This window comes from Drosophila nasuta, chromosome 3 (assembly GCF_023558535.2).
Source record: "Drosophila nasuta strain 15112-1781.00 chromosome 3, ASM2355853v1, whole genome shotgun sequence".
Classification (NCBI taxonomy): Eukaryota; Metazoa; Arthropoda; class Insecta; order Diptera; family Drosophilidae; genus Drosophila; species Drosophila nasuta.
In genome coordinates, this window is record NC_083457.1 from 25,559,478 (window position 1) to 25,582,281 (window position 22,804).

Sequence of the window (22,804 nt, forward strand, 5' to 3'; positions counted from 1 at the left end):
TTTTGCAGTTGTATGTTGATATACCAAATATAGTATTCGGTTTATTTAAATCTTTTTCTATATTCATTTTTGGTAAAGTTGAATAAATATATTTGGCATATTTAAATATTTGGTGGTATATTTATTTGGTATTTTCATTTATCGATATACCAAATATAGCATTTGGTGTATTTAAGTATGTTTAGGCTATACTTATTTGGTATAGTAGAATATTTTATTAGTGTATTTCGTTGTTTTCCAGTATATATATTTGTATTTGTTGTGGATTGATATGGAATTCGGTATATTTAAGATTTTTTTGGTGTATTTGCTTGGTATATTTAATTAAAATTACCGTCGTTTTTTACTTCTATTTCGGATATCTAAAAGTCGATCACATTCGACGGTAAACCTATTCATAACTCAACTAGTAACTTTCTAGGCAAACCTCGGGGCTCCAAACATAAGTATAATAGCCGTGCAGATGCAAATGCATGTATGCATACATATGCGGCTGAGATACGAGAGTCAAGCTCGGTCTGTGGCAAATATGTATCCTGTGTGTGCAGCTTGCAACATCAAGTGTTCTGCGAACTTGTTCCCTGTGTCCATGACTTTTGTTTGCCTTGCTGTCAATATTTTGTAATGGCATGTGCCAAATTATGGTGTGTGTATGTACTGTGTGTGTGTGTATGTGTGCGATGCTTGTGGTATGTGCATTTGAGAGTGTGTGTGCAACAGTTTGTAGCTGACATGCGGGCAACGTTGTTCTGACCGCCTTTGTTTGCTTATCACTCTGGTTGGCCAACTGCAGTCTTGTTGTTTATTTGCTAGGGATATACAAATGTGAAATATATGGTAATACACTACGTTTGTATGCAAGCGAGGGTCGTTTGATGAGTAAGAGCAGATAAAAATAGGAGTGTCATTGGCAATACTCAAATTGGAATTGAATTCACAATTTCAGAATTATTCAATTATTGTTTTCGTATTATAAAGGGCTATGAAATGTTTCTTTTATTTTATTTATTTTTTGTGTTTATAATAAGAAAATGTAATAGAGTCATTATATACCAATTTTAACTATGTTTTTTTCCCACTACCAAACTTCAAAAACTTTCCATTTTCATTTTTAATTTACTTTCATTTTATAATGAAAATACTTTCTTTAATCATTCCCAAATTACTTTTCATTTGTTTTTCATTTAAGTGATTATTTTCTATTTGAATGCTAGTTTTATAAAGCTCACTTACATTGCGATCAATTATCGAACCACTCTCTTGAAATGACCACTTTGTACAGTTTATGCGCTTAATTAAATGCCATGTAATTTAATTGAACCTATGGCATAATTAAGTGCTTAAATTAATTTGCCGTTGACTTTTAGTCGTTGTTGTATTTGTTTCATTTCTGTTGTTTTTGCCGTTTCGCGTTTATTATAAATTGCGCATACGCCCCGTTTGATTACATTTTGTTCCACTGCCTCTCATATGCAATGCATTCGACTTTTAATTGCACATTTTTCAATTAAAAACTATAAAAAACTGCACACACACACAGACACACACACAAATGCCCCACAATTTTGAGGGTGTTCTCTTTCCACAAAAAACAGTTGGAAACGAGAGCGAGTGAAGAAGATGTTCGAATGCGAGAGAGAGAGAGAAATGGGAATGTTTATGTGTTTGTTGCAGATTTGTTTATACGATTGCATTGTTTAATTGAATTTGCTGTGCTGTAACAAATGGTTGCTAAAAAAAAAAGTAAAAACTGTATTCGCTTAATGTGCGGAAGAAGAAAAACATGAAAGCATCAAGACTAAACGAAGAGCAAATACTCTAAAATGTAGAACATTAAAAACATGCAATTATTAGTTTGAATTTTTGAAATTCAACTTTGAACCTTTTTGCTATTTATATAAAAAAAATATAATACTCATTTTAAATACTTTCGCTCTTCCGTTTTGTGTACCATAAGCATCAACCAAAAAGTTCAAAAGTGTAATTAATTTGTGGCACTCTCTTTGATGTTGTTTTCATTATTTGCACGAAAAAACTCTGAATTCATTCAGTATACAATAAATCAGCAGAACTGTTTTCGGTTTTATTATTGTGATAAAAACTTTGCAAACATTATTTAAACTGCAATGGTTAAAGTTGCAGCTACCCATGAAAGCCAAACTTAACGATTGCACAAAATATTCGTTGAAGCTTTCGTTTAACAACCTTCCATTTTTATTTTTATTTTTATTATTATCAGTTTTCGTTTTTTATTTTGATTCTTTTGCATATGAAAGGAATTGCAATAATATTTCTCTTGTTTCTGCAGCGAGTCAAACAAACCTCAACGCAAATATTTTTGAAAGTTGAACTGAAAAAGTGAATGCAGAATGAATGTCATTAAATGCCTGACTGGTTGCCTGTGTTTTTTTGGGGTAGTGTAGGTTCTCGACTGGGTTGTCTGGCTAAAAGCCCTTCCTTACCTCCCCTTTGAAGGTGGCTCAACTGATGTTTTTTTCTCCCCTCACAATGTTCTTGCTGATGGAGTGAAAAGTGCAAACGAGGGGGAGAAGAGAGCAGGGTGCAAGTGTATACAGTATCTGTGCATCTGCATTCGTATCACACGTCTGTCTGGCTGTCTGTCTATCTATCTGCTTGTCTGCTCTGTCTCATGCACTTCCTTCTTTTATGTCAGTTTCGAACAGGAAATTTTAAGCACGGAAATCATGCGCAAGCGACAACGACAACGACAACTATAACAACAACTAAAGTTACGACAAAAGACTACGACAACGACAACGATGTCTACGCTGACATGTTTGTTAGTTTTTCACATTGTTTTTCTCATTGTTTTTCACATTGTTTTCTCTCGATGCGTCGTTCACTTGATATTCGCACTGTCACGTTTTGCCAACTTAAAGCCGCAAGCAAACTCAATGGGGCAAAATGTGCTAGCCGAAAATGTTCAGCACGATTTACTTTTCAGTTTGCACATACAGTTTACCGGCTTAACGTGGCAACTTTGTAGTCATCACACGCCCATTTCACCACTTTGCTGCTTTGCCACTTGTCACAAGGCGACAACGCCTTTTAATTAGCAAGCGCGTTCAACAATTTCATCTTCAATCAAGTTAAAACACAAAGCACAGCATTAAATTGTGCGATGATTTGTAACAAAATTGGGTTGTTCTCAATGCAAAGCTTTGTGAAGAGAAAATAAATTATTATTAGGGATACTAAAAGTATTACTATTATGTATATTATTTATTAGTATCAATCAAATTGCATTACATAGAACAGCAAGTACGGAATGTTCTTAAAAGATAAAACAACTTTTGAGAACAGAAAGACTATTATAAATTCAAATTTAAGAATTTCAAATAAAATGAAACAGTTTGTAATAATGAATGTTTTAAAAAGTTGAATGTTATCATCATCAGCGTAGTTGAAATATATTTTTGTATTAGTATTTATTGATGTTTAACTGAATCAAAATATTGCATCTTAAAAATTTCATTAATTATTACCATCATTCTTATTTTTATACTACCCATATATATCGTATATTTTACTTTATCTATATTCCAAATAAAAACCTCGGTATATTTTAGAATTATATTATTATATTATATTATTATTATAATATGCAATATATTATTAATATATTTGAAGAATATAGATACATTAAAAATGGGCATAAAGCACACTCGACGGTAGCTTTTTTACTTGTTAATATGGAAATTTATTTTATAAATGTGTTTATAATCACCATTTTCCTAACTCTTCTTTTCTATTTGTTATTATAAGAAGTTACTATACTTAGTTACTCATTATTCTTATAAAAAATTGTTCATCAGTGCGCAATTTTCCGTTGTCTTTGACAGCGTTGCTACAAAAAGTTGCAGGAACTCAGCACTTTGCTGCAGAACGAGCTGACTTTTTTCCTCAGTTGTGTTTTACATCCAACGCAATTTGCACATTTGCTTTTGCTTTTGGCCTTTACTTTGGCTGCCTTTTAATTACACACGGGTAGCAAGGCGGAAAATGCTTTTCATTTAACCTTGTGCACAACATAAGCGAAGGAGGCAGCAACATGCAACATGAGGCAACAGCAACACAGCATCTTTAAGAGTCTGCTATTGACACTTTAAAGACATCCTTTGCTTCAGTTGCAATTGCAGCGATGTGTTTTGCCAGCAGGCAACAGCTGTTGCAAGTCAATTTTGAGTGCGATGGCATGATGGTCATGGCACAGGGTTGCTTTGTATGCTTTGTGGTCGCTTGCAACATGCAACATGAAAATGGCGGCAGCTGCTGCAAGTGTATGCCTCTCAAAAATGGCGGCGGCTAACTGAATTCCATTTTCGGCATAGTAAATGTACTTGCCCCAAAATGCTGCACACACACACACTTGAAATACTCGTTGTGGAAGCCCTAATGCCAATTTAAATGTATAATTGCCACAAAGCAAAGGCAAAAACAAATTGCTGAATGCTGATTTCGTTACGAGTTTTGGCTTGCTTGTGTTCCTTGGCATTTGCTTGTCGCGTTCATTAAAAGCAAGTGTAACGGGCAAACGTTGTTATACAGATAAGACCACAAAAGGGTTGGCTGAAAAAAAAACACGCGATTTGTTAACAAGGCACAAGTTGGAGTGCCATGGTGGCGTATACTTAATGTGGAGGGATGCTGCATTTATTCATTATGTGACACAAAAAGAGGGGACTGCCATACTATGATGAGCTCTGCAGCCACTCACAGTCTAGACATTCAAGTGTCACACTCACATCCATTCACACACACACACACACACACACACATCCAACACTTGTGTGTAACTTTATCTTTAATGCAAGAAGTCAGTTCGCTTATGGAGAATCTCATTTAAGCAGCCAGAGGCCCAACTTCAATTGCAGTCATTTCATGCAATTTTCTCTGTTTAATTTTTTTCTGCCGAGCAGCCTGCCTGCCAGGTGGCTTTTCTCGTTTTTCCCTCAGCTGCAATGCGAGTACGTCACGTATTTGATTGAAATTCTATCTGATTATTGATGTCAACGTCGATGACGATGGCAGTTTGGCTGAACTTTGCTCTTCTCTCTGGGCTGGCTATATATACATTTTGTCGATGGATTCTATTTTTATTTTACTGTGCCCAAGCTGTCACATTTCGTATATCTGCGTGTGTGTGTGTTGGCATACATTCAACGGTCACTGTGACAGCCTGATTATAGCGTGTGTAGCAAAGGATTACTCGACCAACTTAAACTCGGACTTTTACAAAAGAAACTTCTGCAGGCTATGTAAGATTGTTAGCTTCAAGCTTGCTTGAAGTGTGTAGTAATTAAATTCGTATGGGAATGGAAAAATATAATCAATGTTGCCCTTATCTCTTCATTACAATCAGTACAATAGAACCTTGGCAGCTGTAAATTCATAGATTGATGTTTTGAAAGCATATTTCCCAATTTTTAAAGCAATTCTCTCCGCTTGTTTTTTAATGGCAGTGTGGATTAGAGCATTTCTCGGACAGTGGCTCTTAGATGTAAGTGCACACACACACAAATACATATACTCTATCGCTCTCGCACAGTTTTGCGTAACTTCAATTTGTAGTTCTCTCATGGCGATTATGCTAATGTACATGGGAGTTTAGGATTTGGTTTTGGTTTTGGCTTTGCTTTTGCTCTGGCTTTGACTGCAATATGCGTTGTCCTGGCATTGACAGGACTTAGCACATAAGCAGCTTAGGCAGCAGTAAACCAGCTACAGCTACAGAAAGGACAACTGCTGCTTGAGTTGCAGCAGCTTACACAAGTCGAGCAAATGCTTTAAATTGCAGATAATATAATTAAGTAAAGTTTAAAGTATTTCAATTGATTAAACTAGAGCTTGCAGGCAGATGAAAATTGTTAAATATATTGATTGATGGATTTAACGATAAGTGAATTGTGTGCAAGAAGCGAGAAAAGCTGATTGATTGCTATAGCCCAAAAGATTGCTTAGAATTTATGGCTTGATGTAGGAAGTAAATTGATTACAGATAAGTAAATAGATTGAAGCAAATTTTAAGAATAAAATACGGAAAAATATTTTACAAATATTTCAAAATAAAGTGAGAAATTTATTAGCAAAAATAGTTCTCGTTGTCAGTAAAATTTCCAGTTTCAAGCTTAACAAGTTTGTTATGCCAAATTATCGACTATGGATAATAAAAATGTTTTATTTATAGATATAGATAAGTGAATACTTTGATAAATATGCTATGAATAAAATGTAGTAAAAAAGACTGATAAACGAAAATAATTTATGTTGCTAGTAAATTTAAAAATATATATGTAGATAAGAAAACAGTTTGATGGTAAGAACATGTTACATTAAAAAATAGGCCAAGCATAAAATTCAGAAGAGTATTTAAAATCTTGGTTAAGCCAAAGTGAGAAATTGATTAGCACAAATTGTTTCTTATGCCAGTAAAATGATCGGTATGTGCGTATGTATGAACATAATAATAATTTATTAATAGATTATTTGCTAGACAAATTGACAGGTAAAATGATTTAGAGATTATTTAAATCATTATAGAGATCAAGAGAAAGGTTGAGAGAGGTATTGATTGATTGCTAAATGCAAATGCAAATAATAGAGTTCAAGCAATGCATAACTGAGCTTAATAAATATATTTGGATAACCGTTTAATGGATGGCTCTTTAGATAAATGACGCCTATACGGCAATGACGTCAAAGCCAAGTTAACTTTGCGTGTTTGCTGATTTTGCAATCGTAGTCAAAGTCGCACTTGGAATCGAAGTCGAAGTCGCAGTCGCAGTCGTTGTTATTATCGTTATTGTTTATTATGCAATTTAGGTGACATAAGCAGTTTGTCTCCGTTGCAGTTGCAGTCGCAGTCTGAGCTGCAATTTAGTGCTCGATAAACGCAGATAAATTTTCGACAGAGCGAAATGCATGACTAATCGATTGCCTCGAGAATGGAAATGGGTAGAAAATGAATAAACTGAAAATGATTTTATAATTAGCTATGCAATTACGGAGTCTTTCAGCAGAATGCAATTACGCTTTCAATTTCTACCGCAGCTGTTTGTGGTCGCAGGCGCTTTAAAAATTAAATACAACACGAAGAGTCCTTGCTCGCTGGGTGTGTGTGTGTGTGTGTGGGCGTGGGCGTGGCCTGTGGCCAACGGTATGTTGCCAAGTGTCGCCACGTCTAATTAGCCGCTATAATTGGGCGCGGCATGCGGCTTTAGATGACAGTTGTGCAATTAAAATTCCTTTGGCACAACTCAGCTCATGCCAAGTCCTGGCCAAAGGCACAGCTCTCACACACACACACACATACTCACACACACAATACTCTGGACTGAAGCTAATTAATTGTCAAGTAGCATATCCTTTACTTCAACAACTTGTGGCACGCGGCACTTGCTGCTGCTGCATTGTTGTCATTATAAGCAGCTTTGGCTGTGTGTGAAGCATTCCGCTAATTGGTTGCTCAGGGCATGCAGCTTATTGAATTGCAACTTGAGTTTTGCCAATGCTCAACAGATTTAATGCAAATCATCGTAAAATATAATTTGTAAATGCAATTTCAAATCGTTTAATCAATGTGTGTTTAACTTTGTTTATTTGCAGTTGCAGCAACAATTTGTGGCATTTGACATCGCTTCTTGCTGGCAGCCAGAATAATGGTAAGTTTTTGTTGTTGCCTCTAATTGAGCAATTGTTTTTGTGCTGAAATGTGTCTGCTGTCTATTCCCATGCTTATTAGCTATATCCTAATGCTGCATCCTTTAGTCTGTTGTGTTGTGGCATACTGACATTTACTGACTAATTAATTTCGTTGCCAATTGACGTGTGTCAATTAGTTGAACTCTAGAGTTCAACATGTGAATTGCACAAATTTCTACAGTTAATTAAGCCATAATCTAAATAGCCAAAGAGACAGTTGCAATTGATGTTGCTGTTGATTCTATTATCCAATGAAAACACAATGTATCATATACATATACATAAAGTAAACATTTGTGTTTTTGTTTTTTTGCTAATGAGGAACTTTTGTTGCATGCAACTGACATGTCTGTAATTTATGGCCGAAATATGCTAATTCATTGGAGAAATGTTCAATTACAAACGATGCGAGCCAAGTAACCTTTAGTTTATTGAAATAGTAAAACAAATTAATGACACAGCAGTGAGTAAAGATAGCATTAAGATTAATTGACAGCTACGGACGGTACTTGTTTGGTTTGTTGACAGACTTGTAGATACACTTAAAAGCCATCATTAAAATCAATTAGTGCAAATAAATTTAAATTTCAAGTGTGGATAATAGCATAGATCACGTTTTTATATGAGAACAAGGTATAAAGCTACCAGCTAACCGTTTTTCATAAGAAACTTAACGGTATTTTCATTTAAATATACCAAATTACCATACCAAAATTATATTGCAATATACTGAAATTGAAAAAAAAATTTGTCTCTATATCGAGTATAATAAAGCTAACCGCAGATCGCTCTTAATAAAGGCAAAACTTTGCAGTATACTAAAATTAAAAAAAATCTATATCGGGTATAAAAAGTAGAATTTTTTAATTACCTTTATATCAATGACTCTTTCAGTTACATGATCAATCGACATAGCTTCAATGAAATGCCTTTTTACTATTTGCAAACAATGTTTTATTATAATAAGTTCTCAGAGAGATTATCAATTGCAAGCAATTGTAAATTTGCTTGGCTTTTAACTTTGACTTTGGAGCTGGCAAAAGTTTTGCACAATTGTCTATAGAGAGTTGACATATTAGCGGATGGGCATTAATCTTCGTTTTGTTTGTCAAGTCGACTGCTTCTGGCACTGCTGCTTAGCCTTGGCTTAAATGGCGTTAAATGAAAAGTAAAAGACAAATTTCGTGTTCACAATGTGCGCCACGCTTGGCAAAAGCGATTAATTTGCGAATGTATGTGTATGTGTGGCAGATGTGGCAGCATTTAGGCGATGGAGCTCAGTTCTCGACTGAGAAGCAATTTATCTTTGGCACTCTGTCTGTTTGTCCTTGCGGCTTCTCCTTCTTCGACAGTGTCTACTCAGAGCTGCGTTCTCTATTCTCTCTCTCTCCCTTTATTTCGCGCTCCGCAAATTATGCGAGTCGCGCATTTTTCTGCTGCATACTTTTGTGCGCTCGTCTTTTTCTCAGCATACCAAAAATTAATATACTGGCATACCTTGACTCTGCTCTGGCCTGGCATGTGGCTTGGCTGCCTTTGTAATAAAGTCCAAATTACCGAAAGTAGAAGAGCGGTGAGAGAGGAGGGTAAACAGTGTGGCCAGCTTAAAGTTTGAACTGCAAATAACATTCATGTTGATTTTGCTAAAAGTTGCTCACGTTGCGCTTTTCCCATTGGAATTTCGCTAGCGTGTTTTCAACTTCAGCTAATTTGCCTGCTCCTCTGGGAGTATTTGGTCACACTGTCTATGTTTGTCTGTGTGTGTGTGTGTGTGTGCAAATAGCTTAATTGACTTCACGTGCGTTTGCCACACAGTTTTGGCCGCATACTCTTTCTCCCTGGAGTCCTGTTGCTTTGCTGCTACAAAAGTTGTTGCATACTTTCGGGCTGTCGCTTCAACAAATTTTTCATTTAATTGCACGCAAATTGGCAACGCATTGTTGCCGACTAATTTGATTATTAGTGCTCCCAATAATGCAGTCTGTGCAATGTGCAACTGTGCAACCTAGCGAATTAAATCGAATTACAAATTTTGCGAATGATTTGACGGCAGCAGCAGCGGCATCGGCAGCAAAAGCGAATCACATCACGTGGGGATAAACATGATTGATTATGACGTGGAATGCGAGACAGAGAGCTACATTGAAATTCGCTTACGTGTAATGCATCAAACGAAGCGTATGAACTGTGCAAAGAATGTCTTTCCGTAGCTGTATCCGCATCAAATCTAATCAAACAAATCAAATCAATCGCGTGAGAGAGAGAGCCAACAGACGGACGCATTGATTTATACATGAGCCTTGACATTGATGCCATTAGTTCAGCATCCACTTACGGCGGAAATTACAATAACAGTTCATCATCTAATTAACTTGTTCAGACATCCTTGTGGGAATTACGCGAATAGTTAACGCCATCGCTTGACATTGGACTTTGGTCGAATTTATGTATTTTGTGTGTTTTCCACCGCAAGTTGTCAGCTCGTAAAGTGAGCAAGAGAAACTCATAAAAATTCGCGTACAAATTGAATTTTCGTTGGCCACGTGACGATGCCATCAATTTTGGGGACTCCTCTAATCAAATACTACACACACACACACACAGCTGGTCTGCCTTTCTCTTTCTCTCTGCATTTCACATTTCCATTTTCAATTCGATCGAACCAAAAAATTGTATAAATTCCAGCACAGCAGGAATTGCAATAAATCAGACAAAGCAAAAATGCAAATCAGCTGACGGATGCCGACTGCCGACTACCAACTACCGAGTGTGGAGTGCACATAAAACGAATGCAGCTCGTAAAGGTGGCATTTTAGCAAATACCCACCAAATTTGACTACTTTTGTGGGTAGATACAACTAATGGGAACTTCAAAGGCAGACTGTCATCAAACAAATATTTTATTTCAAACACTTAATTAACTAATTGTATAAAAAAACTACAATGCTCTAATCGTATTTATAAAACACATACGAGTTTGCCAATCAATTTTTGAAGGATCTCAAAACATTATTTGGGTAGCTAATTCTTAATTAGAATTTTTATACAATATACGTTTGACGTTATTTAAAAAGCAGTGATAAATCACATTATTAAAAACATTCTCAATTTTGAATACATTTTTATTCATTTTTTAGGAAATATATGTAATAGTAATGTATGTATTAGTATATTTGCGGTATTCTTTTACCAGCACAGTTTTGCTTTTATTGGAAATGGGTTGCGGGTATTTCACAGTTCAGTTAGACTCCAGCTTTCTTGTTTAATTTTCAAATAATTGTTTTGGTATAAATTTGTCAAAAATTATATCTTTACTACTAATTATCGACTTCAAAAAGAATTTTTCTAAATAAATAAACTTCAAATAGAATGTATACAAATATTTTGAATGGCAATTTAAGTTTGCTATATTTTATATAGAGCAGCAGAATGACAGTTGAATAAAAGAACAATTTCTCATTTAAAATCTATGTTTTGCTATGAAATATGTTTATGTAATGCTATAAACACAAGCTTTGTTTCTTGAATTAATTTGACTTCGGCTTAGATAAGCCGTCATCATAACATGTAGTTTATTTAATGCAAATTTAAATGTTTGATAAATTATAAATGCACAACATATTGAATCGAAATTTTAATTTTCTACTTTTAATTTATGTCAGTTACACTAAAAGTTTCAATTGCATCAGTCTAGGGTATTTTACAGTCGTTCGGCTTGCATCTCAGCTTTGGCCGTTTGTTTTACTTAATGGTTTTCTGAGCTAACTAAGCAACTGGAGCTGACCGCACTGAACAATGCGGGGTCAGGTTTGGAAATGTGCTGAAAACCGAGCACCACAGGAATTTGGCAGGTCAGCTGATTGGGGCAGACGCTGAAGCTGAAACCAATTTGAAAACCAAAACTCGGTAAAGCGAACAATAGGGGGAGTGGCGAAGGGGGGGATTAATCGAAGCAGCTCACTTTGTGTGTGAGTGTTTTTGAGGAGGAAAAGGAGAACTTTTAGTACGCATATTTAATGGTTTACTAATGGCATATTTTTGGGAATTTCACTTGCAGGCCATATTCAAGATGTTGTCGTCGTTGCCAGCCACGGCTGAGCTGTGCCCAGTTCAGAGTTCGTCATTCCAGCAGCAGCAGCAGAGCGAGATTCAGTGCCAAAATGCGGCCACCGATGCCGTTGCAGTCAGCAACAGCGTTGCAACAGAATGAGGCATTTCAGCAATCGCCGCCAGCAACACAACAGCTACAGCTACAGCCATCACACACAGCCACACAGCCGCAGCTGGGACTGGGCTTGGAATTGACGGCACAGTCGACGCACAAGGCCAAACTGCCGCCACTGGAGCTGCTCGTGGAGCACAAGCTCAGCTATAGTTCAGCAGCAACATATCAGCAACAACAACAACAGCAACAGGATTCCAGGCAGTCAAACGATCTCAGAACCCAGTCACAGCTAAAGCGCAGCTCAATCAGCAGCCCATCGTCCAGTGAGGATTGCCAGATAGCGGCGCGAGCTTCGATCTTTGATGACGCTGCCGAGAATTTCATCATTAATTTTCCGGCCGAATCATCGTCGCAACAATTGCAACTGTTGCCGCTGTCCGAGACGGTGCCACTGCTGACTCATATCGAGGCGACGGTGGTGGATAAGCAGCGTTCCATACGCTTGAATAAGAACAGCGCCTCGTTGATTTTCACACGCAAGGAGCTGAACAGCAACGTTGCCAGCAATTGCCAGCGGCGACAGCATCACAGTTTGTACGGCTCGGGGGAACGTCAGCGGAAGCAGACGAAACATTTGCCGCCCACACGCGGCCAGCAGCAGCGACGCAGTCTGCAGCTTAACTACAGCAATAATAGCAATCACAGTAACAGCCACAGGAACAGCAACAACAATCACAACAACAACAATCTGGTGACCACAGCTGCCTGCGCCGCCGCGAGCACGGCTGGCCCCAATAACGCCGCCAACGGCGGCAAGCTTGTGCCTCACAAGCATCACACACACACTCACACCCATAGTCACAGTCACAGTCATAGTCACGCCCACAATCACAGTCACGGTCACGGTCACGGCGTGGGTTTGACATCGCCAACGGCTGCGAACGGCGCTGCAGGCGTCGCTGCCTCAGCGCGCAAGCAACTCTCCTACTCCTGGTACGCGCCAGTCTACAGTGCGCTCGAGGAGGAGCTGGAGCAGGATTCGAGGGTGAGTAAACCAGTCGAAGATAGCAAGCTGAAGCACTGATTTGAAGCGTTGTTTAGTTTAAACAAGCAAAAAACATCCTGTCGTTACACAACACTGTCCAATTTGTCCCAAACATTATCGGATCTTGCATATTTTGCAACGATTTATATAAATACATTTTGGAAATGGCATTAGGAATAAATAAACACACTAATCAAATATGATGTTGGTATGAATTGATGAAAAAACTGAAAATATACAAAATCCGAGGAGAAATTACTAGTGTTGTGTAGTGATGTTTGCAACTCTTGAGTGCAGTATAACACAGTATTAGAGTACTTTAGGAATCAATAAAAATAGCTAAGTAATAGATTCTGCAAAAACTCCCAAGATTTACTTAGTATAAATTACCGTCATCTACCAAAAGTATTTAAATAATGGAGTGCCTGACTCATATTTATTAACATATATTATTAACTCTCTAAGTTAACTTATTTATTACAAAAGTATATGTAAAGTTATTTCTAATTTTTTGGACACTTTTTAAACATTTTAAATATTTCACAAGTGAACGTAAATTAGTATTATAAGATAAAAGCGTAGATCTATATGAAATTTTATGTTTAAACAAATTAATGCAATTAGAAAAGAACAGCTGAAAAGTAATAAATAGGTAAATATAAATTATATTGTGCAGCACAACAAGCAAATATCGAAGTAGCTATATTATCAACTGGATAATCATATAGAATTAGAAGCAGCTGCTAACGGAAATCGGTGTTGTATAACGGTGAAGTTCTATGAAGCGTAAATATTGATCAGCATTACACTAATCCGATGAATAATAAACTCTTCCAAGTTGATCAGAATAATTTGAAAGTATTCAACTTATACTATTTAAGGTAGTAAATAATTTAATAAAACTAGTTATAATAAACTTACTCAACCAGTATTGTGTAGGACATCAAACTTTTTCTGATCTGTATACACAAAATTCTTAGTGTATAAAAATATTGGCAATACTAAAAGAAGATAGTAACCATTGCGTAGAGTGTAAATGTTGATTTTAGCACTTTGAAACATTTAAAATTTCAATGTTGAAATCAGCTGAAAAGCAACGTCTATTGGGAACCTCTTCTTGAAGCAACTGACCATTAAGTTAGCATAATATCATATACAGAACAATTTGCATAGCTTGTTAATTTTGTGGAACTCGTCTTTGCAGGATTCCTCGCCAATTCACAATCTGGCCAATACAAAGCATCAGCAACGCGCCAGCAGCCAGCAAAGTGCCACTGCCTCGCATGCCGCGCCGCAGCAGCAGCCACAGCAGCAGCAGCAGCCGTTGCAGCACTCGGACTCGGACACAAACGAGACAGTTGCGCTGCTGGAGACGCAGACGCGGAACAAGATCAACATCATTTCGGCAAGCGATGCTGGAGCTGAGCGCAAGGCGTCGCAGCCGACGCGCATCTCCCTCTCCCTGCCCCATGCCCCGCACAACTCGCACGCGCTGTCCACCAGCAGTCTGGGCAACGGCAACGTTGCAGCCCTGGCAGCCGGAAGTGGCGCAGCCTTGGCGGGCGGCGGCGGCGGAGCTGTCGATGTGGAGAGCTCACTTGGCTTATCGGGCGGACAGTTGCCGCGACGGCGACGCTTCGAGAACTTTCTCAAATCGCTGGTCGGACTCAAGGGCAGCAGCAGTCGCAGTAGCGAACGGGAGCGCGATCGAGAACGGGATCGGGATAGGGAATCGATACAGCAGCGTCCCGCCTCGCCAGAGATACGCATCACACGCACTCCATCCGAACAGGACGTCGTGCTGCGTGATCCCTCCGGTCGCCAGCAGCTAGCCAATAGCCATGCCACCAACTATGGCAGTCGGTTGAGCATCAGCGGCTCGAGCAGTTCGCTGAATGTGGTGCAACAGAAGCTGTGGCACATGATGCGTCGCGAGGGCAGCGCCAGCAGCCTGCACCAGGAGAAGTCACAGTCCATTGTACAGTATACGGGTCTGCGCAAGTGCGAGACAGTCTTGGCCCTGACCCGACAGAGTCAGAGTCACAGTCACTCGCTGCATCCGATGGGAGCGAGTGAACATGAGGCCAATTTGCTGATGGCTGCACGACACGGAGGCAGCGGCATCTTCAGCGCTGGCGGCGTGGAGCAGATACGTCCGTTGAATCGACTGCGCAACAGTGTGACGAGCATCAATGCCACCTGTTCGCGTTGCTCCAGTCTGCTATCGCTGGCGGCCACCGGATCGCGTTACTCACTGGCCAATGGCTTTGTCCCGCGGCCCGAGTCGGTGCAATCGCTGAGCATGATGCCACCACGACGTACCAGTTGCGAGGATTCGACGACGCCGGAGCCGCACATCAATGTGAATGCGCAGATACGGCTGAGCAATGGCAGCGGCTGTGGCAGCGTGAATGCCCTTGGCTGCGGGTCACGCAAAAGTTCCGCTGGTCTGCCCAGCGTGAGTCCGAGTCCGCCGTCCAATGTGACCACAGCGACGCTGCACTCCAACTCCAACAACAGCAACAACAACAACAATAGTGTATCCATTGAGGAGCCGCTGCCTACGACTACGCCGAGTGGCGAAATGGGCGCCTTTGGCACAACTCATGCATATCCCTTGACGGTCAGCTCGCTGCTGTCGATGGCCAGTGCCAATCAGGCGGCGCAGGCTTGTTGTGTCCGCGATGGCATCACGCTCAAGCGGCGCGAGATGCTCGCCTCGGCGGAGGCAACGCCCTCGGCGGGCACACCGGCCACGCCCATGCTCACGAGTTTCCAGCAATTCACCTGCAAGCTGTGTCTCATCGATGTGGAGACTCTGGGCGAGTCCACGACACTAGTGCAATGCGGCTGTCAGTTCTGCACCGAGGTGAGTACCGACAATTATTTATAAACACTTTAATTTCTGATGATATCGATAGGAAGGTTCGATATTCTCTTCTTCTGTTAATCGATAGTATGAGGCGGTTGACTCTGCTTTTGTTAATTCATAGTAAGGTGCACATCAACATTCTGAGACACTTAAATAAATTGCAATCATTCTTTATCAAGACGTCTCTAGTCAAAATATTAAAAAAAATGGAAATGCAGATCGAAAGCAACCTAAAATGTTAATTATTTATTAGATATTATGATTCAACCCATTTAGCTATTATAAACATATTTCTAAATGCCAGTCGGCTGTTAACATGGTCCCAACCTATATTTAAGGTTTGGAAGGAAAATATGTGAGCTGAGATTGTCTTACAATATTTAGCTAAAAATACAAATGGTCTGCTTGAGTTTCTTTTTTGATAAATTAATCGATATGATCGAAAGTAAATTATCATACATAATGTTCATACTGACCATGCGTAAATAATCTTGCGTAAGACTCAAGGTTCTTTAATGTAAGAAATTCTTTTAATTGTTGCCTATTCTGCAACTAAATTAATTACAATTTCGCTTTTACTAAGCGTCTGCAGTTAATAAAGCAATCGATTGAAGTGCTATCGTTAGCATTGATAGCATATGCCTTTATTTATCGCCCACAACAAACTAGGGAATCTTTTGTGTTTTGTGTTTGTCTACTCACGTGAAATATGCCCCAAGTTAACTTTAAGCTATCTCTATTTATATTCACACACATACACACGCCAATACACTCAGCATAAAAGCATTCTGCAAAGCTATATGTTAGCTTTCTTATTATTATGTAGCCGACATGTGCACAGCTGCCCAAGCTGAAAAATTGAAAAATTGGCAGACTAAAAACGCTTTACGCTAGCAAAAAGGCAGCTTTAGCCACAGCTTAACCCCTCAATACCTGTAAATAATACTGAGAATAGTCTGAATAATATTTGTTGTATTGTTCGTAGAATATATAAAATACAATTTGATACTTAAAATGTAAAGAAATTTATTTAAATGGTAAAATATGCTTTGGTCGAATTTGGTCTTTTCTAATTTCCCTCAAGCTTCATCACAATGTTGAAACTTTTCACATATTTCGGAATCTGCTAAGATTAGGAATATTATATTACACTATATATTTTCCATGCACTTTGGCAAACACATTTCTTGATTATATACAACTTTGTGTTGGCTAGAACTAATTTGTGATATCAACAATTAATGGAGATTCGCCTGCAATTTCAATTTACATACGAAATTTGCAACTTGTTAAATATGAAAATCCATTAAAGGGTTAATGCAACTGCATTTGTTGTTACTCACTGTCTCTCCCTTTCGGCTTTTGTTGTCTGTTGCTTGCTGCTGGGTTAAAGTAATTCAAGGTAAAAATGTTCTACCGTCAGCTGTCTAGAGTTGAGTTGCTCCCAATTTCTCTGCCTCACTCTCTCTCTACCTTTGTGTGCTGTATCTCTGTATCTGTAACTTCGAGTATGTGTATACATGTGCGTGTGTGTATATCTATATCTTTTTTGTGCATTTTCGGTCTCGGTCTGGGTCTCGCTTCCTCGGGCAACGGTTTACTTCAGTTTATGGAAATATGCAGCATGTTGAATCAACAAATTGCATTTTGCAACAGTCTGAGAGCTAAAAATTGCCCCCATAAGTGCAAGAGTGCGAGTTTGGGTTGCACAACAGAGTTGCATGCAGCATTTTAAATAATTGAATCGACGCTAAAAGTGAAGCTAGCAATGATTTCCACAAAACTGCAGCAATGCAGCAACATTTTCGCCAGCTCTCTTGAATCTGAATCTAATTTCATGTGTGTGTGCGTCTAATGCCCGACGTAATTCTTTTTCTCAACATAAATAAATTAAACGTAATTCACACGTAAGACACAAAAAACAACGACGACGACGGCGACAACAAAATGGAAGAAAAGTGAGAAGGATGTTCAGATAAACTAACCAAGAAATAGTTGAAGCTTGTTGACTAGATAAATACACTGCAAGCGTTAAGAAGTTGTAAAAGAATAATTAATGAATAACTTAAATAAAAATATGTAATTTATGAAAATGGAAAGAAAGAGAGCTGCATAATAGCATAACATATTAGGTTACTTTCTCAGTTACTCACAGAGTGAAATAAGCGTAAGTACGTTCATTTGTGATCAATGAACTAAACCGTTCCTTTGGTTCTTTCGATTTTGTTCTTGGCATTGTTTATTGTTCGATATGAACATGTGAAGAACAACGAACTTAAAAAATTTGTCAACTAAACGAAAAACACTTTTATGAATAGGTAATTTCAGCTCCTTCGTTTGTGAACGACCCATCACTAGTTTTTAGTTCCATATATATTATATATTGCCTTTGCTGAAGGAATAAAAAAGAAATAAATAAATACATTAAAAATTATTCATTTAGAAAATGCAAGCAAAAAAAAAGGCAGCATTACAATATCAAATATTATATTCCTCCTTTAGTTTCTCTCTCTGTCAGCAGTTGCCTTGGCTAATAACTATTTCCAAGCACCTTGGCACAGCAGAGTATTGCAAAAAGTAAAAGAAGAAGTTTAGTTTGGCAGCTGCACTAAATAAGCGTAGAGCTTGTTGTCGTTGTTGCTTTTCTTTTGCTTGCTGCTCTAGTTGTTTATGTGCAGGTAAAATTTATTACACACAACCATACTGTACCATAGATAGTCGAAAAAAAAGTGTCTACAGTTGCTGGCTGACTCAGAGTCTCCAAACGTGTCCTGGCTGGCAATACGTGCCGCTTCCGACACATCGTCCAACGAGCTTCTCACTCTACTCAACTGGCCTGGTTAGTTGGTTGAGTCAGCTCCATCTCCAGTTTCTGCCCAGTTCCGACTACGTGTCTAATGCTTACAAATGTCCCCCGCGCTCAAGTCACATCATTGCCCTCTCCCCTCTCATTTCCCAGGGTGTCGCTTTCCGCTGCCATTTGTCACCCTAAACTGTTGGGCATGATGCGCACTTCACGGTGCTCAGTAGTCACTTTACAGTATGCAGTCTATGTCCCCCTCTCCCCCTTGCCTTCGTTATCCTTCGTTCCCCCTTTCGACTGCTTAAAGTTGAAGCAAATTGCTGGCATTGCACATACGCAGCGTTGGCAGCAGCGCTTAATTGAAAATCTACACGCGCAAATTCCAATGCAAACACAATTTTCATTTGCACTTGCGCTTGCTGGATTATTATTACTGTTGTTGTTGTTGTTGTTGGTTGTTTGTTTGTCTGATAGTCTGGAACATTGTCGCGCTCCATATAACTGCGCTTGTTTATGATTCACTGAGTTGACAAATTCGTTAAGCTTCACCCTCTAGCGCCCTGCCTTCACATCAACATCAACATCAGCATCAGCATCAACCAGAAACCAGTTCAACCAAAACTAGTCTCAAAATAATGAAATCAAAAAAAAAAAACGAAACAGCAACAGCAGCAGCAGCAACGGCAACAAAATCGTCTAGAACAGCAGAATCAAAAAATAAAAAAAGAGAACTGTGTAGATTCTCGTATATGATATGGAATAGCATGTCACTTTTATGCAGCATCATCATAATTCATAGCAGCAGCAGCAGCAGCAACAGCAATACTCTCTAACTCTCATATTCGTGTTCGTATTCGTCCTCGTACAGCCGAAGCAAATGGTTGATAGAGCTCAGTTTTGCCCTCGGGTTGCATGTTCATACGTACAACGAGACACTGTGGAATATGAATGAGGATAACAAACTTGGGGAGCATCGTTTAATATGTAGCACAAGCAAGGGGCAAAGAGAGATTTATGTTTAGTTTACAAATTTAATACTAAACGACTCTTTCAATAGCAGTAAATGAAGCGTAGCATTGAATATTTATTTATGCGATTGAAGACTGATTGGTTACGCATATTTATTTATTAAGTTAAATAAACTACAATAAATGTATTAGTATATTTACGAGCTTTGACCATATATATTATTATCATATTTAGGTGGAATATCAATCCACTATTCACATAAAATATTAGCTGTTAAAAAGATTTACATTGATTTTCAATGTACGTTTAATTAAAATTAAACGTAAAATTAAATTAATTTAATTTAAATTTATTTAATTTATTCTGCAATAACTTTTGCGGCATCTTTTGTTTGATTTTACTTTTGAATATCTATACATTTCCATATATATTTCGCACATTTATTTCACTTCAAGAGTACTTAATTATAAATTTTGTGATATGACTTCAGTGCATACTCAAAGTTATTTTATGTTGAATATCATTAAAATTTAAACACTTTCATAAAATATTTTCTTGGAGTAGTTAAATAGTCTTTAAGAAGAATATCTATTTTCTACATAAATTTTCATTTTGTTGCATACTTTTGTAATTGAAAATTCATTTAATCTTCGATTTCGTTTTATTTAAAATATTGCGCAATCATTTTCTGTCATCTGCCATTAAAATTTATCACACTCGTTTGACATTTTCTTTTAAATTTCAATACTTTTTCATTTGGCATTTATTTGGCTTATATTCCAATCCTTTCACTGAATACTATTTATTAATTTGTATTGAATATCATTCAATTTCTTGGATAGAGAAGAGATAAATATTTTTCAGCTTTGATTTTCTTTATTTATTTAAAATTCATTTAATCTTCATTTTTATATTTTCTCTTCTATATATTTTTCCATTTTTCATATTTGGGTTAAAGTTTAATTAATTATAGTTATTGTGCTCTTCTTACCATTGAAAGTTATTATTTAGAAAATGTAAAAGTAGAAAAGGCAGCTCTTGAAAGTTTAGCATAAAAGGTTGACAAAATGCGTATCCTGAATCATGTGGCAAGTAGAGCGCAGAGCTGAAATTGGCTTGTCAATTGAGTAAATGGATGCGAATGCTTAATACGATGCTTGAGTTGTGTGCCAACATTTTGCAGGGCGTGTAAGAGAACTCTTGATGCGTTCCTTTTGTGTTCCTCATAGTTGTTCGTCATCATCGTCTGCCAGCTGTTCTTCTTCAGCTGGGACGATGGCAACAGTTAAGGGTCTGTTGCTGCTGCTCTGTTGACTGCGCATGAAAAATGGCGCTGCTTATTAAACATGCTCGAATGGACACAGCCACGCAGACAGACAGAAAGAGAGAACGAGAGGACACTCGAAAACATGTTGAGCTTTAAACTTTGCCCTGACAACTTTTAGTTTTCGAGTTTTCCCATTTATACTTATTCATCGTTTTTTTTTCTCTAGAGTTGTGAATGCCAAATCATATTCAATGCACACGCGCACTTAGCGCTCATCTCTTGTGTGTGTCTATGTGTGTGTGCCACTAAAGTTGTTGCGTATACATAATGTCATATCATACATAACATATACGTAATAGAATATCGTGCGGACGGCCACTGAAAGTGCACACAAAAGGAAGCTGCCTACTAAAATGACCTGAATTTATTTGACACCTAAGCGAGCACACACAACACACTCTCACACACACAAACACATTCACTAACACTCACTCGGATAGAGAGTCATCTGCGGCTGCTTAGGGCAAGTTGCAGTCGACGCCGCAAAGTAGGCAACTTATTGAAATTTATGCGACGCCGCCGCCGCAGCTTTTTCTCTTTTGCCCAAAGTGTACACAATGCCTTGGCTTTAAACCTTTGACATTTTAGCTCAGTGGCACACCCAAACAAAACACTCTCACACACACATACACATACACTCAGAACACTCACTGCTGCATTCATGCATTTGTTTAGCTTGCATTTTTCTTGTGTTTTTTCTCATTTTGCAATTTGTTTGTCGCTGCTCGTTGCCAGCGTTTTGTTCGCTTTTCATTAAGCGCTGCAGCAATTTTTTTGTAAATTGAGCTGCTGGCCACAGGAATAACACAAGAGAATATACCGCCTTTCTCTCTCTCTCACTCTCTCTCCTTTGCATTGAGATGCTGTGAATGCAATTCACACATGAGCAGCGCTGCAAAGACAGACAGAGAGAGAGAGAGAGAGAGAGAGAGAGAGTGGAAGGCAAAACAAACCAAATGCAAAGCGAAATAAACACGCGAGCAATTAAAATAGAATGCTGTACAAAATAAAGAAGAAAAATCTGCAGAGGCAAAAGAAATATGTGAAGGGAATTCAGCAGCAATGTCCAAGCACAAAGTCAAAGCTTTGGCACTTCAATTGCCGCAACCTGCTTTCGGTATTTCAAAAGTAAAAGAAGAAACAATTATTTCAAATTGGCAAATAGAAAAAAATCGAGTTACATATGCACAGAATGTTAATTGCAGTTTTCTTTTCGTAGAGCAAATAGTTGTCAAAGAAAATAACTAAATTTGCAAATGCAAATTAAACTCATCAAAGTACAAATTTGTATTTTTATTCCTTTCATCTGCGCACTTTAAAGTTTCTCACTTTAAAATTTGTGAGTGAGGGGGAGGGAAATCAAAGTGCAAAAGTTCAAGAACTGTTGGCAAACAATGCACAGCTATATTGTATTCATTTTACTTTTGACAATCTCAGAGTTAAGTCTGCGAGCATAAACAAACAATCGCCTGGGCATTAGACTGGGCAATTTATGAGCAAACCGAAAGCATTTTATTTGTATTTACTTTGGCAAAGCATTTAAATGCCGCCCAATGCTCCGACTTCTCTTTTTTCTCATTCCGTTGCTCCCCCGCTGTGGCCAAGTCCATGCCAAGGCCCCAAAAGCCCGCGACAATTTACGACATTGCCGCACAGAACTGGCTTAGAGCAAGACATTTCAGTAGCACTCGCAGTCTCAGTCGCTGTAACAGTCGCGGTCTAAGTCCCAGTTCCTTGCCCCCCGTTGGCAGTTCTCGTAATTGTAGTCAACAAATAATTTTTTTCCTTCACATTTTTTACTTTGGTATTTGGTATATACCCTGTAAACTTTGAAGTTGACCTAAGGGGAGATTTATTTAATAATATTTTATTTTTAATTATTTATTTATTTCTAAATTTCA

At 38.2% G+C, this 22,804-nt stretch overlaps 1 protein-coding gene across 2 annotated transcripts in view; it reads left to right on the forward strand.

Annotated features, from left to right (window-relative positions):
* Positions 1–22,804, forward strand: part of LOC132789409 (myb-like protein AA) — an 86,466-nt gene that overhangs the window by 46,701 nt on the left and 16,961 nt on the right. For both annotated transcript variants that reach the window (XM_060797406.1, XM_060797405.1), the window contains 3 exons: positions 7,627–7,682; positions 11,780–12,932; positions 14,137–15,801. In XM_060797406.1, coding sequence (XP_060653389.1) covers positions 11,883–12,932; positions 14,137–15,801 — 2,715 coding nt within the window. In that variant the 5' untranslated portion in view covers positions 7,627–7,682; positions 11,780–11,882. The remainder of the gene's footprint in view (positions 1–7,626; positions 7,683–11,779; positions 12,933–14,136; positions 15,802–22,804) is intronic.